Consider the following 11,513-nt stretch of genomic DNA (forward strand, 5'->3'; position numbering starts at 1 on the left):
TCTAAAAAGAAAAAAAAGAAAATAATCTTATACCGTTTTTCTTCTCCTTCTTTGCCTAAACTCTCACTCAGAGATGAAACGAGGAGCTCCGTCTTCACGAGAGGGTCGGAGTAGATCTAATGTCTCTGAAGTAGGGACAGTCAATTGTTGAGCAGGAATCTATTTCTTGATACTCTGGTTGTTCCATCAGCTCACATGCATGTTCCAAAACCAATCAAAGACTCACCCTCAATGAAAGAACATTTTCAAGAGAGCCGTGGTCCGTTTGTCAATTCCAGACAGTCTGGCCTTGACATTCATTATCTAGAATGCCCAAATGTATCTGCACGGTTAAAAAAAACATCTTGACTCTCGCGGGTATATTCACTATCTGAATAAGGAAAGGTAACCTTTTCTGCAAAGTGCATGATATTGTCGTCTGTAATTGGAACATGAATATAGAGGTGGATGCACTCAGGTAGTACTGTCAGCTACATTTAAGCCTGAAGATAGTTTATTAATGAGATCCTCACTTAAACGTACTTTGACCGAGTCACTGGGCTTTTAAATAATCTCTTCGCAAATCATTATAGCACTGACTTCGTCTTTGAAAGAAAAAAAAATCTATTGAGTCGACACAGGTGGACATGTTGTCATATCGATCATTGACTAAAAAAAAAGATACATTTTAGTTTTCCAAATGTTTTTTGCTCTCGACAAAGCAGTAGTTGGCAATCACAGCCGACTGCAATTTCCTGGCTCCGTTATTTAAGGAAGACAACTTTTTTTTCTCAGAAACAAGAAGGTAGGAGGTTTTCAATGAGCCCAGTGTTAAACCAGAGAAGAGGAATCATTATATATCAGAATTACAGACACAATGGGTCTCATTCATGAAGCGTTAGCAGAACGAATGTGTGTAAAACGTTAACAGCGAGAAATGTATCGGATTTTGTCGTTTATCAATTTTTAGTAGCTACGATCTCGTCATAGCTACTAAGAGCTACATAGCTGTACATTCAAGATCGCCTTAAAACAATGGCACTATTGGAAATGAACAATTTCATTCATAATTGCACCATATTATGTGAACATGCCTTTGAAAAATGTGATTTAAACATAACCAAAATAATAAGTTACATTTGTTGACATTAGCAGGTTTAGAAAGATTATGTTAATGATTGTATATAATGGATGTAAATAAACCTAATAGATCACATTCTTTATACAGGATGACTGTTTCTTAAATAATAATAAAACACAAGAAAATAGGCAATTAATAACAAAATAAGTAAATAATCTCCAGGTTTATTTTCAGATTTCCTCAATAATTCAAGCATTCTCGTCAGCAGGTGATATTTTGGACTGTGAGATCATTCCTGTGAATCAAGTGTTTCTTTTGTGCCTTTATTTGCCCCCAGTTTCATAAGAAAGTTAAGTTAATATTGAATATTCGCTCCAGAACAAGTCTTTGTCTGCTATATGCCTGAAGTTATTCACCAATTACGGCCAGTCGGAATTCCGAAAGCCTGTTTAGCTACAGCGTTTCGTCTGTTAGGATCTCCTTGGATCGTCTGATATTAATCGTCTGATAAGTATACAGTTATATTAGGATGATTAACGTCATGAGAAAAGTTTGTGTCTGAAAGGTGGACATGATCATCTTCACCTCCTTATATGGTCATGATTGGCTATTCATAGATGGAGATTTACGCCAGTGACCATCGGCTGCTCTCACTTCTTACTGGGATTTATCAAATACACACACGTTTTTGAATGAATTCCAATCATGAGAAGTGAGTTGTGCTACTCCGGATTCACCACGCATGAACACTAGTGATGGTCTGATGAAGCTTCATGAAGCAGTGTCATACTTGTAAGAGTCCACTAGATGGCACTCTCTACACTATCCCTTGTTTCTAACAACTGTTCAAATGAAACATCACATCATTTTTAAAGTGATGGCGCCACCTACTGACCTCTAAACAACATGACACTGCTTCATGAAGCTTCATCAGACCATCCTAAATGAACACATGTGTATGAGGATAAATGCCATTGATCGCAAAGTGAGAATAGATCATGGTGATGAGTGACGAGCATATATCTCCGTCTATTTAAAGACAATGATGACCATATGAGGAGGTGAAGATGATCCTGTTGATCGGTCAGACAAGACAGAGAGAGAAAACATTTTCTGAAGCGTAGATCAAATTAATTTTGGATAGAGTTAAGAAAATCATTTAAATATTTAATATATGAAGCAGTGTCATGTTGTTTAGAGGTCAGTATGTGGCGCCATCAGTTTAAAAATAAGTTGATGTTTCATTAGAGCAGTTCAAAACAAAGGAAAATAGTGCAGAGACCGCCATCTAGTGGACTCTGACAATAATGACACTGCTTCATGAAGCTTGAGAACATGAAACATATTTAACCAAGAAATTTATAAATTATTATACACTGGTAAAAACACTGAGAAATATGGCGTTTTCAAAAGTGGGAAGTGATTGTTAAGGAAATATAATAGTAGTCATTGTATAATCTTTTAATCTTTTAATTTATTTATAGTGATAAGATACTTCCTGTTATACACAGTAGCCCCCTCTCTCTGTAACATTCCTGTTGCGTATAAAAATCCATTAAGTCTTGTATTTCAACTGTAATAATTTCAACAAAATATTCTCAAATGATACAAGCAAGAGTAGGGAAATGTTTCAATGTGTGTAACTTTCTAAAAGTCCTGGCATACGTCTGATCCAGTGAAGACATCTTAAACCTGATCATGGTTATATATTCAAGTTGTCTCTTGTATCATTATGCAAAAAAAAAAAATAATATTATGTATTTTGAGGGAAATTCCTTCACCACACAAGCATAGATTCAATTATATATTTACTACTTTTGTAACCAGGAACACATTAGGTTTTTAAAAGTGACTTTTTTTAAAAACAATTCCATCCAGGTTGTATTGCTCGACAAACTAGACTGTTTCCTGCCCCCTGCTGTAAGCAGTGTCCAGATGTCCAGAACATCAAACACAGCTTTTGTTAAGAACATCACGTTTCTCTTCTCTGGTTTATCCTTCTTTCAGCATCATCGACCACAATTGTCCTTTTCCTTCGACCTTTGTGGTTCTGGGAAATCTCTGAGATAATTGAAAAAAAAAAACTAAAAAAAACACCACATTCTCCTCCCAACAAAGAGCAATTAAAACCCATCTACCTTATCTTGTTTCCACCAGTCAGAGCCACTGTAAATATTTGACCACTAAAGGTTTAGGCAAACACATGAGCAGCAGGAACACATATACAATCCAACGTTTTACCTTAACTTCAATTAATCAATTAAAAACATGTATTAATTCTAAATTAGATACAGAGTAGGTTTTGAATGTCATGAACAGGCTCTGATTGAAAGTGTGAACCAATAAGATGGTTTGTTGAACAAACTAACACTGAGTCTGAGTCGCTCCCTCATCACCTGTCAATCACGTAACGTTCATAGGCAGCGATATAAAAGATGCGCCTTCGACAGACGAAACTGTTCGCTCTTTTATTAGCTCCTTGCCAGGTGATAAAAAAAAAATGACATTAGATTTAAAATACAATTCTTTGTGTATGGATATTTAGTCACGTATAGAGAGTTAACTTTTTTTTTTATGACGAAAGAGATCTCGTCTCTGCCGTGCTGTTCAGAAGCTCCGAGCCAGAGCTCAGTCCGTGAACGCCTCTGCCGCGCCGGCTGTAAACAACAAAACGGTAAGTGCGAGCGATTTTATGCTTTTAATATGATAAATGTTGGTAAAGAGTAGATTTTCTGAATTATTCGTGCTTGCAAAAAATAGGAAACACATTTAGAATAACCCATGCAATAATCTAGAGTTATGTCAGTTTAAATAAAATCATTTAAATTCATGAAAAATAATTGAATACTGACGTTTTTTGCATCTATATCGATCTGGAATAATGTGTGAACAGAATTATTTAACAAGAATAAGACAAAAATGATTAAATAAAGCAATCTTATGTTCAATAAACTTGATAAATCTGTGTTTTATCAGATGGATATTAGATATTTTATATTTCTATTTGACACTTGTTAGTTTTAATCATACTGTGGTCATGATGACTGACTAATACATTTTTAAAAATGACACAGGGAGGATCTTGCATCACATGGCAATTTTAATGTGCCAGTGCATATTTGAGTTTGAGAGGTCCCCCTTATCCAGACCTCATAGTGTAACTGTTAGAATATCACCACAAGACAGTTCTGAAATGGTGAAGCACTGAAATACAAAGACAATACTTTAAATGAGAATTAAAATTAAGAGGAAATTGCACCTTTACATCAACAATGTTTTTATTTACATTTTATCTCCAAGTTTCTATTTCCCCTTTTTTTTTTCCTACACGCGGTTTCCTCCCACAGTTCATACATTCACATCAACATTCAGTGGTTCTCTTATTTGAGAGTGGTTGTCTGTCACATGAGTTGTGTGATTGAAATGTGGTCTGGCCTGTCTCTTGCCCTGCATAGCTGGGACTGGCTAGGGAAGAGCAATAGACAGTGAATGAAATGCTTTTTAATAGTAGGACAACCATAGAGGTTACTAAAACAAATGTTGCTGCACGTATAAAGTCAACTCAAAGTGAATTTTTTTGACTATTAGCAACTTACAGTGTTATGCATTGGATTTGCCACATTACACCAACTTCATCAAAAACACAATAGCAGGAACGTCAAAATGTTGTCAAAATTTGTGTCTTTTTATGATTTAGTTTAACCATCCATGCATCCATGTGCAGTTATTCACCACTAGTGATGGTCTGATGAAGCAGTGTCATTATTTTTTTAATCCACTAGATGGCGGTCTCTGCACCATTTTCTTTTGAACAAAGGTTCTAATGACATCATCACCACATCATGTTTAAACTGATGGCGCCACCTACTGACCTCTAAACAACATGACACTGCTTCATGAAGCTTCATCAGACCATGTTTGCACCATCACTATACTCAAGAACAGTTAAACGCCAAACATCCTGGTTTGGGAAGAGAAAGTGATGGAACCACTCGAGTAAAATGGGGTTTTTGCGGGATTGGTTTGTGGCACGTGTGGTGGCCATGTTTTTATGATTCTTAATTTAGATTTTTGCGGGGTATGACATAATATAAATATATATATATAAATATATATTTCTATTATTGATTTGTAATAAGAGAGTGGCTTATTTGTTCTTTTTCCGTTGGTTGAGTATATATTTTGGATTTATTTCTGAACATTTACAAAAAATAGAAGAGAAAATAACAACCTCGTCTTTCTACCGCAAACAGAAAAAAACAACCTATTACATATATTCAATAGCATGTTTGGATTGGAGTGAAAACAAGTTTGAATAATGACGTAAACAGCTGAAGGAAGTTCAAGGCTAGATGGGTAGTCGATCAATAAGTAAAGATCAGCTCATCTGGGAACAGAATAAAGCTGCTCTCGTGTCGAGAGCCATCACTGGTAGAGGAACAGGGGGGTCTCTGGAGATCCGTACTGAACGTGCAGGAACTAAAAGATTCCAAACTAAACTGCAAACCGCCCCAAAAAAACCTCATTTAGAAGTCAATCTTGGTCTGCGGGAGGCAATCTGAGTCATAAAGGAATCCCCTGGAGCCGATTCCAGTTGCCGCTGTTCTTTTTACTTTAACGAGTCCTGCGTCGCACGTTATCGGACGCACGCAGTTCAGGACAAAAGGAAATATCAAGAGGACACATTAAAGGCCCATCATGAGCCCCTCGTCTTGCTCAAGGGTATCTCATCAGCCTGCGGAGATAGCGGCCACTTTATATTCAAATCGAAAACACGACCTTGAGTCGACCCAGGCCACCTTGCTGGAGAAATATCCAACTTGACATCTAATCCCTGTTGAGTTTAAGGAAATGGATTCAGCACCTTTAAGTGAAGGTTGCTCGGGTATCGGTGAGGTGAGGTGTTCATGGCAACAAGACGTATCCAGCAGACTGATCACAGGTAGAACATACAAACAGCACAAGCCGCATGTTGCTCCCCCCCATAGCTGGAAGCAAACCTGCAACTTTCTCGAGTTTTATAATGATAAATAATTCAAAATTTATGGAAAAAAACACTTTATTTGCTTCTTAAGCATAAGATATATACAGAACTTAACATAGGAATTCAGTTCCCCCTTAACATTTAAACATTTTGAAAGGAAATTGTACAAAATATCTGTCAATTTAAAAACATGTTTCAATCTAATTTAAAAAGGCAATAAATGTGTTGATTTAAGTGTCTTAAATGGATGTTGGTCCTCTATTGTATTCATCAGTATGTGTCCCTTTTGTACAAAACCTTCTTTTAATTAAAATATTTACATTAAATATGTGCATTAGCCCCGCCCACTGAAAACACTGTTTTTCCAAAGATTAAATCTTGTTTACCATAACCGCGCCCACTACTGTGATTGGTCAAATGTCAAGCTTTGTCACGCAGCGTCATCAATCTGGGAAACATCCATCTCCAAGGGAGTAGTTGTGTAAACAAAGCAGGGTAAGTAAGTAAGTAAGTAAGTCATTTTTATTTGTATAGCGCTTTTCCAGACCAGGGTCACAAAGCGCTTAAACAATCAAAACAATATTCAATAAAGTATATATTTTAAAGATCAAGATAAAACTGATAACACAACAGGAGTTCCAGAAAATCAAGGAAAAGCCCGAACAAATAGAAACGTCTTAAGATGTTTCTTAAAGGAGTCCGTAGACTCCATCAAGCGCAAAGAGAGAGGAAGATCGTTCCAAAGCTTAGGAGCAACAGCCTGAAAAGATTTCTCTCCTCTGGTCCTGAACCGTGTGCGATGTTATTACAGCTGGCTGGAGGACGAGTGAAGACCATTACAATCTTATAATGGACTCCGCTCTTGTAACCTTTTGTTCGCCAAGATTTCCGACGAGGGAGAATTTTGTAAAGTAATAACTTACTGTTAATGTTATCTCAAATCCTCTCCAATGCCGTTTTAAACGTCTCAGTGTGATCAGTCAGATCAACATCTAAACTCTCTGCTGTTGTTTTTTTTTCCAGTACTGCCCTCTGGTTCTAGCTTGAGATGTTGCATTGATATTTGAAAATCCTTTTTCCCCCCTCCAGCTCGTCTGTGATAATCTGGGATGGAGGGAAGCGGCTGGCAAGCGGAGCTCACCGCTCCACGTGCGCTGCATGACGAGTATGGAAACGGCAGCCAGGCCGTCTTTGAAGTCGCCCTGCAGAATGACTCCTCCAAGCGTGGCGCCCAGTTCGCCGGCGTGGAGCTGCTCCAGTCCTTCAAGCTGCTCATCATCCCTTGCTACACCCTGGTGGCCCTGGTGGGCGTGTTCGGCAACTACCTGCTGCTCTACGTCATCTGCCGCACGCGCAAGATGCACAACGTCACCAACTTCTTCATCGGGAACCTGGCCTTCTCCGACCTGCTCATGTGCGCCACCTGCGTGCCCTTCACGCTGGCGTACGCCTTCAACCCCCACGGCTGGGTGTTCGGGCGCTTCATGTGCTACCTGGTGTACCTGATCCAGCCCGTGACCGTCTACGTGTCCGTGTTCACGCTCACCGCCATCGGCGTGGACAGGTACTGTCGTCTCATCGGCACGTCTTGGCAGGCAGGAGAGAGATTTTAATGGGATGAGTCACGTAATGTGCTTGTAAATATTGCACAAAATAGCTAGACCTGTCGTACACACAACACATGCGTGTCTCGTAAATGTCAAGTAAACCTCCACGGACTCATTAAGATGAAGATTAAAATAATGTTGAGATGCGTCCTCTAAAGGGACGATGTTTTTTTTGGCTGCTCATAACAGATACTTGGATAAACTATTATATATTCACTCCTCCTCCAGCCAGCTGTACTCACTCCACACTTTCTTTATACGAGTCCCTTTGAGGTGGAGACTTCAGGGATTAATGACGCGCAGTGATAAGCCTTGATGCTTGACTAATAACAGCAGAGTGGATTATGGTAAATTAGATTAACCAGAAAAACAAAGTGTTTCAGTGTGCAGGGCTTAAGCAAATTTTATAATATAAGTATTTTAATTACATTTTTTTTTTGTACAAACTATCCATTTAAGAGACACTGAAATCAACACATTAGTTTAAAGGAGACCTTGACTTAAAAAATAAAAGTATAATTCTTCCTGTCCTGAAGAGCACATAATATAAACTGGTTAGAAAATTAAATAAATACATTTGAAAACTGAATAAACCCCCCAAAAAATCCAAGTTGGAATATGGAACTTTCAATAACACAAACAAGCCGAAATAGTGTGAATCATGATTATTCAATATGGAATAAATATGGTAACAATTTCATTACAATTACTTTTTACTTTTTCATGGGGGTCTTCTAACCCCCATTTGTGGCCACTATACCTGATGGACTTTGAGCCTTTAAAACGGTCACTGAGAGGTCAATAGTTCACCACCACCTTTATATACAGTATATAGATATATTTATTTCTCGCTCTTTTCGATAGATGAATAGAGTCTGTTAAACTCAACATTACGACCACATAACAGATGATCGAGAGCAAAAGTTATTACATTTCATAGTTTGAGAGTTTGTTTTTAATCTGTGATGAAAATTAATATTTTTAAACGGAATCCCATACATGCTAGTTTAGCAAGTTTGTTCTATCTTAAGCCATGTACACAATGTAAACTGGTATGTTTTAAGATAATAATCTTAATCAAATTGGGATTAAAGTATTTGAATGGAAGATATAACAGAAATGATTGAATATTCAAGGACATGTTTGAATAATGTCTCGATGTCTTGATCATAATGTCTTGATTTTTGCAGCTTGTCAAATAAAAATGACTCAGAGCTGAGGATGAAAACGGCAGAGACTTAGAATGACCGGAACATTTGTGGAGCACAAAGCATAGAGGAGTGACGAGGACACCGTTTTTGTTCGTGTATCCTCTTGCACATTTCTGTACAGTGGGTCAATAGAAAATAGTGTTGGCTCAGGGTAGACATTCTTAGTGGAAGAGATTATATATAATCTTGTTCAAGCATCTCAGATACTGAAGCCCTCATAAGAACAAGGAAGAGTGGCCTGAAGTGTTTTTTCGAGGAGGACTGAATAGAGGCTAAAAAAAAAAAAGCTGATGGAACTTCCACTTATTCCACGTCTGTTCTTGTGCAGATACCACGCCACCGTGCATCCTCTGAAGAGGCGTCTCTCGGTCGCGGCCTGCACCTACCTGCTCTCCGCCATCTGGCTGCTGTCCACCGTCTTGGTGGCTCCGGCTGTGGCTCACACCTACCACGTGGAGTTCAGGAACGAGGGCTTCACCATCTGCGAGGAGTTCTGGATGGGCCAGGAGAAGGAGCGTCTGGCCTACGCCTACAGCACCCTCTTCATCACCTACGTCCTGCCCCTGTCGGCGCTCTGCACCTTCTACCTGTGCATCTCCGTCAAGCTGCGGAACTGCGTGGCGCCGGGCCAGCTGACCCAGGGTCAGGCGAAGGCGCAGCGCATGCGCAAGCGCAAGACCTTCCGCCTGGTGAGTCTGGTGGTGGCGGCCTTCGGCGTGTGCTGGCTGCCCATCAGCGTGTTCAACGTGCTCCGCGACATCGACATCCACCTGATAGACAAGCGCTACTTCCTGCTCATCCAGCTGCTGTGTCACCTGTGCGCCATGAGCTCGAGCTGCTGCAACCCCTTCCTGTACGCCTGGCTGCACGACCGCTTCAGAGCCGAGCTGCGCAAGATGTTCACGTGTCGGCGACGCATCGGGATCGCCGGCAACAACTGCGCCACAGCGAGTGTCGTGCTGTGAGCCTTTTTACTAGTCACGAGTCACAAGATCACCGTCACGTCCCTCTTTTAAAGACCAGAAAAAACCCTGCATCTAATACATGAATATATTTAAAACAAGTTCATTGCTGTGTCTCAAATCGCATACTAGCGTACTCAAAGTTAGTATTTTTAGTGCGTCTCAATTCTTGGTATGCGAAATTTAGTGCGCCATGCACACTAATTTGGCATACTAACACGCCCACAAAGCTGAGTATGGTTCGATGGACACTAACAACCCTAAACAGCCGCCATCTTAATGACTTTTTAAACGGAAGTTACGTCATATATATATGCATATATATTCATATACTTACAGGTGTATTTTCCGCAGCAGTAGAATGATGACACGTCTCCGGTGCTGATACCAGCGTAAATATCACGCGAATATTTCGATTCTCATATTTTTTCTTTATTTCTTTTTCCAAACTTGCAAAACGTGCTGCCAGCAGGTGGCGATAGCGTTCAAACAGCTGGTTGAAACATCGTTAAATAGTAGTAGAAGAAGAAGCTGTCATGTGATTTCCTGTTAGTGTGTAGCAGCAGTGTTTGATTTGAGACATACTGTCTGTGGAGAATTTGCGTACTAGTTAGTACGTACACTAAACTGATGCATACTAACTTCTAGCATACTAAGAGTAGTATGCGATTTAAGACACAGCACATCTCATAAAATGTCGTAAAATGTATTTATTTTTTAAACTAAGAAAACAAATTCATATGTTCAGTATAAATATGGTAGTAATTCCACATGAGATTTTCCACATGTATGTAAAGAATGACAAAAATATTTGTATTTTAAGTGCAACAAATGTGAAAACTGACTCACTCACATGTTTCAAAGGTGGAAGTCTTTCTCTCCAAGATGCAGTAAGTCTCTCATCATGACCATGTTTTGAACTTGTTACTTTACAAAATTCTCCCCTGGCTGAAATCTTGGCGAACAAAAGGTTACAAGAGCGGAGTCCATTATAAAATTGTAATGGGCTTCACTCCTCCTCCAGCAAGCTGTAATCACACCCTGCTTTGTTTACACAACGAGTCCCTTGGAGATGGAGATGTTTCCCAGATTGATGACGCTGCATGACAAACCTTGATGTTTGACCAATCCCAGTAGTGGGCGCGGTTATGGTAAACAAGATTTAATCTTCAGAAAAACAGTGTTTTCAGTGGGCGGGGCTAATGCACATATTTAATGTAAATATTTTAATGAAAAGAAAGGTTTTGTACAAAGGGACACATACTGATGAATACAATGGAGGACCAAGATCTATATCACTTATATGACTTAAATCAACACATTTATTGCCTTTTTAAATTAGATTGAAACATGTTTTTAAATTGACAGATATTTTGTACAATTTCCTTTCAAAGTGTTTAAATGTTAAGGGGGAACTGAATTCCTATGTTAAGTTCTGTATATATTTTCTGCTTAAGAAGCAAATAAAGTGTTTTTTCCATAAATTTTGAATTATTTCTTTATATTATATATATTATTATTATTATTATCATCATAAAACTCGAGATGGTTGCAGGTTTGCTTCCAGCTATTGGGGAGAGCAACATGCGGCTTGTGCTGTTTGTATGTTCTACTTGTGTTGCTTTGACTGTGCTTTCCTCCCGCATTCAGAGGTTGACTGGGTACTTGGAAAAAATGTCCTAGAGTGTG

The 11,513-nt window shown here is 39.0% G+C and overlaps 1 protein-coding gene across 1 annotated transcript; it reads left to right on the forward strand.

Moving 5' to 3' along the window:
• Positions 1 to 7,153: 7,153 nt before the first annotated feature.
• Positions 7,154 to 9,827, forward strand: prlhr2a (prolactin releasing hormone receptor 2a). The gene is made up of 2 exons (XM_087803869.1): positions 7,154 to 7,608; positions 9,191 to 9,827. The coding sequence occupies exons 1-2, from the start codon at positions 7,154 to 7,156 to the stop codon at positions 9,825 to 9,827; spliced, it is 1,092 nt and encodes a 363-aa protein (XP_087659995.1).
• The last annotated feature ends 1,686 nt before the right edge of the window (positions 9,828 to 11,513 follow it).

The sequence above is a fragment of the Callionymus lyra genome, chromosome 1, assembly GCF_982586985.1.
Source record: "Callionymus lyra chromosome 1, fCalLyr1.hap1.1, whole genome shotgun sequence".
Taxonomy (NCBI): Eukaryota; Metazoa; Chordata; class Actinopteri; order Syngnathiformes; family Callionymidae; genus Callionymus; species Callionymus lyra.